The sequence below is a fragment of the Pelodiscus sinensis genome, chromosome 7, assembly GCF_052426305.1.
Source record: "Pelodiscus sinensis isolate ZL-2025 chromosome 7, ASM5242630v1, whole genome shotgun sequence".
NCBI classification, from domain to species: domain Eukaryota; kingdom Metazoa; phylum Chordata; order Testudines; family Trionychidae; genus Pelodiscus; species Pelodiscus sinensis.
In genome coordinates this window covers 2,517,633-2,530,523 of record NC_143058.1, presented here as the reverse complement: position 1 = coordinate 2,530,523, position 12,891 = coordinate 2,517,633, and the positions used below count along the sequence as shown (strand labels likewise).

The 12,891-nt window shown below is 54.1% G+C and overlaps 2 protein-coding genes across 5 annotated transcripts in view; one reads left to right on the top strand and one right to left on the bottom strand.

Moving 5' to 3' along the window:
- USP37 (ubiquitin specific peptidase 37) overlaps nt 1-237 on the bottom strand; it is a 54,613-nt gene extending 54,376 nt beyond the window's left edge. For both annotated transcript variants that reach the window (XM_075932969.2, XM_075932970.2), the window contains exon 1: nt 58-237. The gene's annotated coding sequence lies outside the window, so the exon portion shown is untranslated. The remainder of the gene's footprint in view (nt 1-57) is intronic.
- Nucleotides 238-278: 41 nt separating this feature from the next.
- On the top strand, nt 279-12,662 carry CNOT9 (CCR4-NOT transcription complex subunit 9). Of its 3 annotated transcripts, none has more exons than XM_075932979.2 (8): nt 279-435; nt 4,092-4,271; nt 5,039-5,154; nt 6,518-6,627; nt 8,056-8,165; nt 10,479-10,577; nt 11,357-11,448; nt 12,119-12,662. In XM_075932979.2, the coding sequence occupies exons 1-8, from the start codon at nt 412-414 to the stop codon at nt 12,285-12,287; spliced, it is 900 nt and encodes a 299-aa protein (XP_075789094.1). In that variant the 5' UTR covers nt 279-411; the 3' UTR covers nt 12,288-12,662. The 3 variants fall into 3 exon arrangements, with proteins under 3 accessions (XP_075789094.1, XP_075789093.1, XP_075789095.1); XM_075932978.2 differs by having other exon boundaries at nt 12,116-12,662; XM_075932980.2 differs by lacking the exon at nt 279-435 and adding an exon at nt 612-777 and having other exon boundaries at nt 12,116-12,662.
- The last annotated feature ends 229 nt before the right edge of the window (nt 12,663-12,891 follow it).

Here is a 12,891-nt window from a genome sequence, read left to right as displayed (position 1 = left end):
GCGGCTGAGGGGGCTCGTGGGGGCGGGGGCCGCGGCTCCCCCCCCCCGGCTCGCTACCTGTCGCTCGGGTCCCGCGAGGCCCCGCCGGGCGCTGCGCTCGCTCCTCAGGGAGGCAGATGGCGGGAAGCGGGCAGCCGCGCGAGACGCCCCGCGCGAGACGCGGCACGTACGGCACGCGCGGTGGCGTCACGGCGCTGCGCGCAGGCTCGCCGCGGGCCCTCCGCCGCCCCGCAGAGCGCGCCCTGCTCGCCCACAAGCCACCGCGCGCAGGCGCCCCCCCCACCCCCCGCGGAGCACGTGACGGGGTGAGAGGGCGGAGGACAGGGGTCAGGGCGGCGCGCAGGCGGCCTGGGCCCCATGGCGACGGCAGCGGCCTCCTGATCCCGGGCCCGGGCGGCGGCGGCTCCGAACATGCACAGCCTGGCCACGGCCGCGGTGAGTCCCCCCGCCCCTCCCTCCGGCGCGGCCCCTCCCGCCGGCCGGGCCCCTGCGGGCAGCGACGCGGGGCCGGGCACAGACCCCGCCCCCCCGGCGGGCTTCAAAACGGCGGCGCCAGCACGAGGCGGCGCTTCCCGCACGGGCGGAGTCGCTGCGGGCCGGAGGGGCCTGGAGATCCGCCCGGCCCTCGTGGCGGCCCCGCAGCCTCCCCTGCGGCCAGGGAAGCCCCGAGCCTCCGGCCTGGCCCAGGGCCCCTCCCCCTCCTAGCCGCTCTGGACAGCTGGTGCCCTGCCCAGCTCGGTCTCCCCTAGCCCGGACTCCGCATCGCGCCGCCGCGCAGTGAGTCAGGAGCGCGCGAAATGGTGAAACGGCGGCGGGGTCGCGGTTTTCATGGGTCCTTTCAAACCGCGCGAGGGGGCTGGGGGCGCCTTTGAACAAGTCTCCCAGAGCTTTAACCAACCAGGACTAGGCAGCACTTTACAGACTCACAAGATGGTTTATTAGGTGATGAGCTTTCGTGGGCCAGGCCCGCTTCCTCAGATCAAAGAGTGGAAGAAAATTGTCACAACCATTTGGTATCTATGGTCGTGACAATTTTCTTCCACTATTTGATCTGAGGAAGTGGGTCTGGCCCACGAAAGCTCATCACCTAATAAACCATCTTGTCAGTCTGTAAAGTGCTACATAGCCTGGTGTAGCTGAAACAAAGAACAGGACTAACACGGCTACATTTCTATCACTATCCCATAGCTTTGTGCGCTGTGATCGAATATACTTCAGGTTCATTCTCCTGCTATTTACATTTGGTAAATGCAGCTGTCTGCAGGGGGGGGGTGGCTGCACTACACAACACTATCCTTGGTTGAGCAAGATGGAGCATTGGCCTTTTACGACGTGAGACCACCGGTAGAGTCTGTATTTAGAGTGCTAATCTGAAAAGAACATAACGTAACAAAGGGGAGGTCCAGAGAATGGAGCAAACACAATAAAAACAGACAACTTGATATAGAAGCATGAGCGTGAACTTACAAATCAGTCAGTGCCTTGCAATATTGTTGTTAAATAAAGGCTTCATATTGGTGTTACCGTGTTGAAAATCTAACAATATAGGCAGAAAATAGACAATTGTATGTATGTATTGATGTTTTTACCTAGAATGCTTCAAGGCAGTTGCCAGTTGGAGACTGTTTCTTAAATTATGTAAAATCAAATCTGCTATGTAATAGGGATGTAAGTGACTAGCCTGGCAGCTCTTAATACATTTAAAAGGCAGAGCCGCAGTGGGATTAGCTGCCCGGGGCCGGGAGCTAACCCCACTGCGGCTCTGCAGTCCCGCCCCCCCCATCAACTAATCGACTAGTTGATTAAGTGCAATTTACATCCTTATTATGTAATAATCAGAGTTGCAGTTTGGCAGACACTGTGTCCTGAGCTCTTCAGTGATCCACAAATGGTCAGTGTGTATGGTGTTTTAAAACAGCTATGGCCTCATTCTTGCATGCATGAAGCACAGCAGAGTGCATTAGTAAGATCAATTTGTATCTGCAATGTTTGTGATATTTGGCATTACCCAAGATCCTAGGGAAGGAGAATGATACCTTCAGCCTTGAGAACAGCAGTTTAAAACTTAGATGATTTTATCAACAACCGCATGAAATATAGGTGGGATGTACAGAGAAAAATAACATCAGATGGGAATCTGTATGATCTGTGGGGAGAAATTTGATTCTTACTGAGGAAGGCACTGAACACTGTGGATGTATGCCTGCGTTGCTAAGGAGTGAGTGTATTTGAACTGTTAACGTGAACTGAAGCTTTCAATATGTCTAGTGAATTAGACCTGAACGTATAGCTCTCCAAGAGCCTACCATCATAAACAAACACAAAGTAGACTTTCCCATTTTCCCTGTATTTCTAAGCCCCCTTATAGGGAGTGCTAATAGGATTACACTTGTCACAGTTCACCATGCTCACGAAATATCCTGGCTTCAGGATCTGAAAAAGAATCTGGAAAACAGACGAGAGAGTCAGAGAAGGATTGATTTGAGGAAAGTTGAAGAGTTAAAATGTATGGCGAACTTTGCAGGGCAGGGATCAAGTGTGGATAATACATCTATAGATCATCTGATGGCACTAAATAAATACTTTCCTAAGTTAATAAGAGCAAACAGTTAATAAGTCTACAGGTTCTTGATCCTATAAATACCAAAGGTGAGAGAGTTAGTTAGAATGTGCATGGTATATAATGGGATTGAATGGATGAAACAGAGGGAAAAATTTTCGAAATGTCAAGAAACACTTGCTGATATTGAGAAGCGAGTCTGTAGAATGGTATCCCAAAGACTTAGTCCCTAATATGCATCTCTAACCTCTACAGTTCGGTAAAGATTGATCCCAGTTGTATAGTTTCACTTCTAGTACTAGCTGGTTTCATTTCATAGTTCTTGAGCATGACGAATTGTAGAGGAGATTGCAAGGGAATACTTAAACCCAAATACACTGCAACTAGTTGGCTTAACGTTCAAGAAAATAGTCCTATTGAGATCTAGTTAAACCTAAATTTTGAGCTTAAACTACCAAGCTGCTACTTTACTTAGTGCAAGAGAATTTAGTTTATATCGCTGTTTTAAAGAGCATTTGAAAGATCATGAAACTTTGTTTTTAATGAAAGTTTAACTTCTCTGAAAAGGAAATCCCAGAGATCTTAAAATCCTGGGTTCCCCAGTGTGATTCTTTTATTTCTGAGATTTCACTGTCTGTGTTACCCTTTCACTGATTTTGTGGAGAAGGGGGATGGAAATAACTTTTAAAACTGTCCTGCTTAATCTTAAAAATATTTTTTGAGTGTAGGTACAGATTTACCCTTCTCGGTTGTAGTCTGGGAAGAATTTTTCTCACAAAGCAAAGTATCAGGGAGTTCCCTTTGAGAGAGATACTTAGGGAAGTGGCTGAGGTTCTTGGGAACACAAGCAAGATGAACAGGGTGGATTTGTGCGACACCTATTTGTAGCACAATGTCTCTCTAGCAATACTTTTTAAATTCTTCATTGTATAAAACATGAGAATTTTTTTTCTTTTATGTGGGACCCTTATTTTAATGTAGATTTGAGTGAGCATTGCTGGTGTTGAAAAGCTGCTGCTTTAAGTATTTCGGAGGTTATAAAAGCAGTGGAATCTAAATAAAAGTATTTTTCTGTACTTTTAAGTAATCCTTTAAATATGTTTTTATTATGCTTGCACTTGAGTCTGTGGATACTTAAGGTAGACAAGGCTGGTGCCGTGATCTAGCACAGATTTCCACTGGAGAGAATTAAAAATAACTTGCCCTAGGGCTTGGCTTGTAGAGATGGGAAGTTTTGTGATTCACTGAGTGCTACTGAAGGAAGTTACTAGGGAACATTTTGCCACGAGATACAGAGAAACTGCAGTAGCGATAGGTTTATTCCATGAAGCAAAGCACCTGTCCATGTTTTGTAGTGGGTGAAATGCTAAGCATTGACCTGAGATGTGTTCTGGATACAGGTAACTGATTCCACCTTTGCAACTGGAACTCAGCATTGAGTGGGTTCATCTGCCGCTCTCCAAGTGAAAAGGGGCTGGTCTGAATCTGATAAAATGGTTGTGTCTCACATATTGTATTGTCTGCTCTCCAGCCTGTGCCCACAGCACTGGCTCAGGTGGACAGAGAGAAGATCTATCAGTGGATTAATGAGCTGTCCAGCCCTGAGACCCGGGAGAATGCTTTGCTGGAGCTGAGTAAGAAGCGTGAATCAGTCCCTGACCTCGCCCCGATGCTATGGCACTCGTTTGGCACAATTGCGGCTCTTCTCCAGGTGGGTGCTTTCCCTTTCTGCCAGAAAGAACTGCTCAGGGTGAGCGCACTCATTGATGTGGCTTTTCTTGGGTCACTTAACCCTTCCTGTTGCAGGGGAGTCTTAGAAATCACACACCTCCTCCTTCCCTTTTCCCCCTCCCCCCGCCTCAGTCCCTTCGTTCACCTCTTCATCAGTCCAGCTTGTTTCATGGCTGCTGCTGGACTCTCAGCATGAGACCTGGGGATTCCTTGAGGCACTGTGAGCCTCCTCTTCAGCATACACATGGAACAAGGGAAGGAAGTCAGACAGGGCTTAGGTTAGAAATTGACAGGCATGGGTCAGACTTCTTCCCCATGCACACTTCCCCCGTGCTCATACACTTCACCCTTCTTGGCATCTTCAGCTAAGGGGACCAGAGGTCCCGGCATATGACAGATGAGAGCAGAGCTTTGTATGCTGGGACTTCTGGCACAGTGAACTTCCAGGGCATCAATCCCCATACTGTCTGTCTAACCATTAAAGGCAGCTGTCCTATGCTTCATTACATGCAAAATAGATGTGTCACCTTGTCACCTGGCAATTTTCATGGTGCAGCCCTCAGTTGGGTAAAGTGTGGCCTCCCATGTTGTATAACTTCCTTTTACAATTAGGCTTGAAGCAGTGATGTGGTGGCAAATAGAAGGCAGCCGTTTCTCTGGCACCTACAGCCACGTAGCAGACAAACACGTTTTTGCAGCGTGATCCAGTTTTCTCCTTTGATTTTGTTCTTTCTTTAACCTCGTTAGGAAATTGTAAATATTTATCCATCGATCAACCCCCCAACCCTGACGGCCCATCAGTCTAACAGAGTCTGCAATGCTCTGGCACTCCTGCAGTGTGTTGCATCGCATCCAGAAACCAGGTAACTGTCGGACAGAGCATTGGGTAGCGCCTGGGAATTGTGTGTTGTGCTGTGTAAATGGCTGGCTTGGTGCTACACTGGGCAAGTGGCGAGTTCGTTCATATTACCCCCACGTTAAGGGCAGGGTGGCATTGGACACTGGATGGCAGAGAGCAGTGTTGTGTTGTCACTGGTTCCTTTGGGGATCAGTGTAGATAGCTGTGCAGAGCCCCACACATAGCACATGGCCTTTTGAGACTTCTTGAAATGCCCCGGGCTCTAAAATCTGATCTCCCCAAGACACCCCAGCCAAAATTGTGCCAATGCCTAATGAGAGACAGCTTCCACCTGGGGAGCTTGCAGTGTAATTGGAGAAAACAAGGGAACATGTCCCCAGCTCGCTCCCAGGCCCTCTGGAGTCCCAGCCAGTGCCTCATTTGCTGGAGAGCACGGCGTCTCCAGGTCCCTGGGGACTGTGCCCGTTGCTTGACTTCCTGGCAAAAAGTGATCCAGGTGGCTGAAACCCAGCCTCGTGGCCACGTTCCTGCATGTTCTGCTCCACCTGTGAATAAGGCCCTGTCGTGAAACAGGCTGTGGGAACAGTTAGGAAGCAGAACATCGTTCAGCCTGTACCAGACGTGGTTTAACGGCACCGCTCTTTGAGCCAGGCTTGGGTTCCTTTAACTTCATAACAACATGAATGCGCAAGATCAGTATCTGCAGGCTGGATTCTCTTTACTCCGAGCACAATCCCGGGTCTTTGGCAGAGAGCGATCCCCCTAGGCCGGGCTTTGGAAATGAAATGTCAGCAGGGGAACCCCTTCCTCTGGGACTTCCCGCAGTCTGAGTTCTCTCCAGCCCATCCTCCGAATGGGTTCTGGGGCTAGGAGCCAGGCATGACTGAGTGCTGTGGGGGCTGCTGGTTTATGTAATATTTATTATAGTAGAGTGGTGCCTGGAGGCCAGGCAAATTGCAGTCCTGTCATGCCAGGACCTGGGCATGCACCTGGTAAATCAGACGCTGCACCAAAGCACCTGCAGCCTGAAAGATCAGTTGTAGTGTGGTGAGACAAGCAGCAGATCAGGATGGGGGGAGATGAGGCAATACAGAAATGTGGGGATGTGTACTCCATAGCCTGTTGGGAGCGGTACCTGGGCCCCATCGCCTGCCTGCTCATCTTGCACCAGTAGTGCAGCTCAGAGCACATCCTGTCCCCTCTGTCTGTTTGTAAAGGAGGATGCTTGGCCTGCCCGGCTGAGCAACGGGTGCTAATGTCTGATCAGGCGGTTAGAGGTACTCCGCTGCGTTAGTGTTGTGTGTTCTGTGTAGCCCTCTTGGCTTCTTGTGGTGTGTGTTCAATGTGTCTTCTGCCTTTTCTTCCAGGTCAGCCTTCCTTGCAGCTCACATCCCTCTCTTCTTGTATCCCTTCTTGCACACAGTTAGCAAGACTCGGCCATTTGAATACCTGCGGCTTACCAGCCTCGGTGTGATCGGTAAGCACTCCTGCAAAGGCTGTGAGCCTTGGCTCCTCCTTTCCTATGGCCGGTTCACTCCGTGCCTCCTAGCGTACCAGGACCTTACATCGCCGTTACTGTTCTTCCCTATGTGAGAACATCTGACTTCCCACTGGCGTGCCGTGCCTTGCCTGCCTGACTCCCATTAATAGGAGTGGGAAGCGTGTGTCTAAGTGCTACGTGGCCCTGGAGGCTTGGGACCTGGGCTGTGCTGCTGGTGGGGTTTGTCACGCACAGTGCAAGAGCATCTGATGTTTCCATAGCATGGACCAATAGTCCTTTCTTTTGGTTGAGCAGGATCAGGCTAACACGGCTACATCTCTGTCACTGCCTCTTGCTCTGGCACCGGAAGCTCCGGTTCCATTGGGACGTTCTGGCCTGAAAGCAGGCGGGGAGTTTGCTTGTCAGGGATGGTCAGGCGGCTGGTTCTTCAGCTACGTGAAGGGAAATGGTTAAGGGGGCACCACACTTCCAGGGACTGTCTCCATTTTCTCGCCGTTTCCCTGCACGGTGGGGCGGGCGGGAAGATGCTGTCTCTGAGACACATTCATGTTTCATCCGGGCAGCCAGTGGTCAGCTGAGGGTTCGATTCCGCTCGGGTTTGTTCCATTGCTGGCAGGGGACAAAGCTTAGACTTGACCTGCCTTTTTTATTCTGCTGAGGTTCCCTCGCCAGACACCTCAGCAGATTCAGCATGAGGACTGCACTGGCTGCCCAGTGCCCCCTTTAAAATCCCTGGGTGACTACATGCCCCAGTTCGCGTAGCTTCCTCCTATGCTGGTCACGCTGATCTTCACTCAGACTTATCGCCCCAGAGCAGCGGTCTGTGCTCCATGCACAGCGTGGCGAAGGTGTGAGGCTTGGAGAACAGTTACAAGGCCCTATTGTTGCATGAAGCCATCTTCTCTCCCTCCTTTTTCCCCATGCGGTCACGATGTGCTAGTCGGTGTCTGTGGCGAAAAGGCCCAATCAGACAGAGAGCAGGAGGGGCAGTTTGCCCTGGTGTGGGTAACAGCAGCACTTCAGTCTCTTTGAAAGGGATCTGTGACCCCTTCTACTTCTCTCTGCGACTCAGCTAGGTCCACCCCGGCAAGCGGGGCCTGGATAGACCTCTGCCGGCAGTGACCCCCTTTAACAGCGAGCGGTGGGCCGCTTTCAGCAAAGCAGCACTAGGATGGTCCCCACTGGATGGTAACAGTTTGAGAAGCTGAATTTGGGGTATGGCTGCTGCTAGAGCCCGGGTCACTGAAATATTCTTTCTTTGTGCGCTGGCAGTGCCTGCAGTCCGTGCCATCCCGAGCAGCACCTGCACCCCGGCCACGGTGGGGCCATACAGATCTTTGCCTCCTGGCTCGGGCTGCGCTTTCCCAGTACCTGCTCTCTGACGCTCTCTTGTCTGTTTCTAAGGGGCCCTGGTGAAGACAGATGAGCAAGAAGTGATCAACTTTTTGTTGACGACAGAAATCATCCCCCTCTGCTTGCGCATCATGGAGTCTGGCAGCGAACTTTCCAAAACGGTATTTGCCTGTTGTCGAAGTCTGAGATTTGGGTTTGTGGGCCTCCTGGCCGCTTTCCTCTGGGGCCTCTGTGTTCTGTTCATCATGCCCCTGCCCGCGGCAGATCAGCGTCGCTCACCACTTAGTCGAACTCCCCCTGGTGTAACATGACACTAAGGTGGCAATCGCGCTGGCAGCCTGAGCTGGACGTTACCTGCTGTGCTCTCGAGCTGCGCGGGGGGGGGGGGGTACTGCCTGCGACACCCCCCTTGCTGCGGAACGGCCTTCCGTTGGCCTGTCTGGGGTCTGTTGGCCCTGGGTTGGGGACCGTAGTGACTGTGCAGTGCTGAAGCGTGAGAGCAGCACCTCGCTCACTAGCCCTGCCGTCCCCTCGCCGCTAGCTTGGATTGGTGGATATTAAGGTGGGAGGGTACTATGAGTGTAGTCCTCCTCCTCCATAGCCCAGGCCTTTGGTGGTTGATTGAAGCAGCCAGGCAGTGTAACATTAGAGATGAAAACTCCAAGCTAACTGGGCCAGGCTGTATAGAGCTAGGCAGGGCTGTGGGGTGGGCTGCTCCTTCCTGTTTGCCCTTCCAAGAGCCTGATCAGCCTGCATGAAGAGGTCACAATTGCCCATTACCTGTGGTAGCGTGGCAGGAGTATCCCATAGCCGCACGACTAGCCCATGGCTGCACTGCTGCTTACGTCCCTCGGGGTGTGAATGTTCCTTCCGGTCGAGCAAGGTAAGTGACACCGGCATGAGCATGGCTGTGCACAGCGCTGTCAGCGGGGGAGCTACTGCCACTGGCTGCGGGTGGTTTACTTACCCCGACAGAGGAGCTTTCGCGCCCCAGCAGAAGAGCTGCCTGAGAGCACTTGCACGGGTGCGTCAGTTACAGCTGTGCCGCTGCGAGCTCGCCAGTGCAGACAGCCTCAGTGATCGAATGGCTCCGTACAGCCCTTCGTTAATATCCAGCTCTTGTATCTGCCTCTCTTCCCTCCGGAGTGTCATTGTAGCCACGTAAGCCCCAGGATATTTGAGGGACAAGACAGGTGAGGTCAGATTTGTCATTGGCCCAGCTTCTGTTGGTGAGAGGGGTGGACTTCTAAGAGCTCTTCGTCCAGTCGGGGAAAAGCGTTACAGCTAAATGCAAGGTGAAACGCCTTAGCTAGTTCATACGTATCCTGCAGGGCCTTTCCCGGCAAAGTGGGCCATGCGCAACCCTGCAGCCACAGGACGAGAGGAGGAGTTGGTGGTGTCCAGTTGGGCGTGATAAGCCATACGTCCAGGGTCTTTATTAGGGTTGCATATTTAGTGTCTGGCAGAGTTATGAGCTGCAGCTCTCGGCCGCTCTTTGAACGTGTTGGGCAGGTTTCCTTGAGGTGGCGGACTCGGCTAGAGCGCGATCGCTTTGACGGGTTCACCCGCAGCAGATGCGGAGTGGGGTGTTGTCTTATCGCTTTTCTGTGCGAGTCCGTTCAGGCTCCTATTGATTTCATCCCCGTCGCTGTGACTGGGGCGTTGGCTGAGGACACCACGCCTCACCATAGCCACGTCTAGTGACCGTGGAGCTCGGAAGGTGCCTTCTGGGGTGTGTTTCTCACGGTAGCAGTGGAGATGTGTCTGCAGGTTTGGCATCTTCTGTTCAGGGTGGACTCTAGTGCTGCTTTGATGTTGGAAGGTCCTGGTCTGTGGAGAGCATCTTCCTTTCTCCCTTTCCTAGTGAATTTCAGCTGTTCCTTCCCGTTTGAATGGGAGTAAACCCTTTCCCACTAGGGATGTAAGCCACTAGTCGACTAAGCTTATCGGATAGTCGACTAGTGATGAGATTAGTCGCTTGCCCCCCTTGCTGCCTCTATCAGGGAGCAGGAGCCGGTGCTGGGAGGAGCCAGCTTAAAAGCCGGTTCCCCCAGCACGGTCTCCGCGGGGGAGCAGGGGTGGTAGAGGCACAGTGGGACTGAAGCAGTCTCCACTCGCGCCGCTTCTGCTGCGATTCCACTTTTGAAATGTACAGCAGTCCCACTTGTGCATGGTAACGGCTGCAGCGCGCAGGGAGCCCGGCAGGGTTCTGGAAGGCGCCCTTGTAGACTAATCGAATAGTCGATGGAATCCCATCGTCTATTCCATTAATCTACATTTAACATTAATTAACCAATCGGATGTTAAATTTAAATTAACATCCCTAGTTCCCACTCCTGTTACGATCCCCGATCCCCTGGTACGTGTCCGTTTGTAGAGGATTGGGGTTGCTGTCAGAAGGGCAAACGGGACATGGTCCCTTGTCTGCCCGTTACGGGTGCGGTGGGCCAAGCAATTCCTCCTCTCTCTTCCAGGTTGCGACATTTATTCTACAGAAGATCCTGCTGGATGACACAGGATTGGCGTATATCTGCCAGACGTACGAGCGGTTTTCTCATGTCGCCATGATACTGGTAGGGGCGGTTGCTCCCTTCTCTTCCTAAAGGGTCAGGCTGGGACAGGCGGCTTGTGATCGTGAGCGTACACTTGCTGCTGAGGGTCTGTCCTATGCCAGCTTCCCGCGGCTTTGTAAATCCACCCGCAGCATGTCATGGAGCTCAGGCCGCCACGGGTGGAAAGCCTGCCACTGGTATTCATGACTAGACCTGCACAGTGAGACTCTCCCAGGAAGATCCCTCGGGAAGTGGGACACAAACAATACGAAAAGTAGCTTTTTTAGCAGCCGGGGCCTGAGGTTGGATTATGTAGATTTCTGCCAACTTCCTATTAAACATTTGTGCCTGTCTCTTACAGCGCATGGGGAAGGGAGGGGAGGGCTGTTACCTACAGGCAAACCCAGCGAGCGAATGCTAACCGCGGTCCTGGGCAATGCTTTCCATGCTGAATCTTGGACAGCGCTCAGGGAGATGGAACTCCTGCGGTCCTTGGTTGAATGAGAATTCAGCTGGGAAGGGACTGGCCTGGGGCTGTGATCGGTGGGGACACCTTGCTCCGTCCAGGGACGAGGGAGGGCCAGAGCTCTGCAGTAGCGGCTCCGCTTTGAGCAGGATCTTTGAGTTGGTGCTGTCTCCTGGTAGTGTTACAAGCGGGGCTGGAACAGTGACTCTCTGCCTGTCAGTGGGCACAGTCATCTCTGCCTTGGTGGCTGCCGGACCCCAGTCCCAGGAGGCATTCAGCACTTCCCGGTCCTTTTACCAAGCGCTGTTTCTCTGACTCTGCTCCTGTCGCACAGGGCAAGATGGTCCTGCAGCTCTCCAAGGAGCCGTCAGCAAGGCTGCTGAAACACATGGTCCGCTGCTACCTTCGCCTTTCCGATAACCCCAGGTAAACATTTCAGGAGTGTGCCAGGGCCGCGGGGGGCGAGAGCCGAGCTGCTTTCCCCTTCTCGCTGGACGGGCCGTTCCGTTCCCGCTCCGTGTGCCTGCCTCGCGCTCCGCCTGGGAAGTGGGGCTTGTCTCCAGACCAGCCGCGAGCTCCCTCCGCTCTGCCCAGCTTGTGCATTGTAGCCTGTAATGCAGGTTTGGCAGGGTGAAGGGCCGTAATTGCAGCTGTCCCAGCACGCCTGCCCCGGGTCAGAACGTAGGGACCAGAGCCCTGTGCTCTCCACCTCGCTCGCCTGGAGCTGAGACGTGCTGCCAGGGGCTCGTAGGGGCAGAGCGGTGGAGTAACGAGGGGCCACGGCCCCGGCTAGCTATGTTCACGTTGGCTCTGCGCCCATCCCAGCTGGCTCTGGAGCCCGACTCCTCCGCCTCCGCATGCGGAAGGGGGTTGTGGCTGGGCAGGTGTTGGGACGCGGGGCCCTTGGCTCAAGGGGAGGCTGGGATCTGCCCGGAGCTCGTGGGTTTGGGGAAGGGGCGAGACCAGAGCCGAGGTCTGGGGAGGCCAAGTGGGCAGGAGCCCCGGGCTGCAGTGACTGGGCTGTTCGAGCGGGAGGCCGGCTCGCTCCTGTCAGTGTGAGTGTCTGTGTTGGTGCCCGTTTCTGTCCCCGCTGTAGGGCCCGGGAGGCTCTCAGACAGTGCCTTCCTGACCAGCTGAAGGACACCACCTTCGCCCAGGTGCTGAAGGACGACACCACCACCAAGCGCTGGCTGGCGCAGCTGATCAAGAACCTGCAGGAGGGTCAAGTCACCGACCCCAGGGGCATCCCCCTGCCCCCGCAGTGACGCCCGCGGAGGCGGGGGACCAGGGAGGAAACAGCTCAGGTTTACAAAGAACCAGGAACCCATGACCTCTTCCAGGACTGCCTGGGGGCGCAGGCCGGGCTCCGGACTGCCCACCTCCCAGCCAGCAGGGCCGCTCCCCCAGCATGGGGCTCTGGGCGTTGACACCAGCACATACTGTTACTGCAGCTTGCCAGCCAAGCACCGCCTCTCCCCAGCTCAGCTGGCATCTGCCCGGTGCCGGGCCAGGCCGTACCCCTGCGGACGTGAACTCTCCCCCGCGGCGTGTGGGGCACGGGCTGCCTCCTTCGCGTTCCTTGTCCCCTCACCGGTTCCAGGTCTGTTCAACGAGCGAGCTCAATAAAAGTTGACCCAGTCGCTTTCTCCCCTCCTCGGAGCACAAACCGGCTGCGTCTCGCCCCGGGCGGCCCTCCTGACGCAGAAAGCTCCTTTCTGGCGCTGCCTCCCCGGCTTCGCTGGCCGGAGCTCTGCTAGCAGGGGGCGAGGGAAGGCAGAGGGCCTCCTGGCTTGTGGGCCCTTCCTTAGGGCCGTCGTGTTTCTGGGATGTAAATCCTGCATTTCGGGCGCTCTGGCGGCTGGGTGGCGG

Excerpts from the sequence above, each read along its gene's own strand:
- CNOT9 (XM_075932978.2), top strand. The coding sequence starts at position 412 with ATGCACAGCCTGGCCACGGCCGCG. Across the intron at positions 436-4,091 it reads ACAGCCTGGCCACGGCCGCG|CCTGTGCCCACAGCACTGGC; the intron begins GTGAGTCCCCCC and ends TCTGCTCTCCAG. Across the intron at positions 5,155-6,517 it reads GCATCGCATCCAGAAACCAG|GTCAGCCTTCCTTGCAGCTC; the intron begins GTAACTGTCGGA and ends CTTTTCTTCCAG.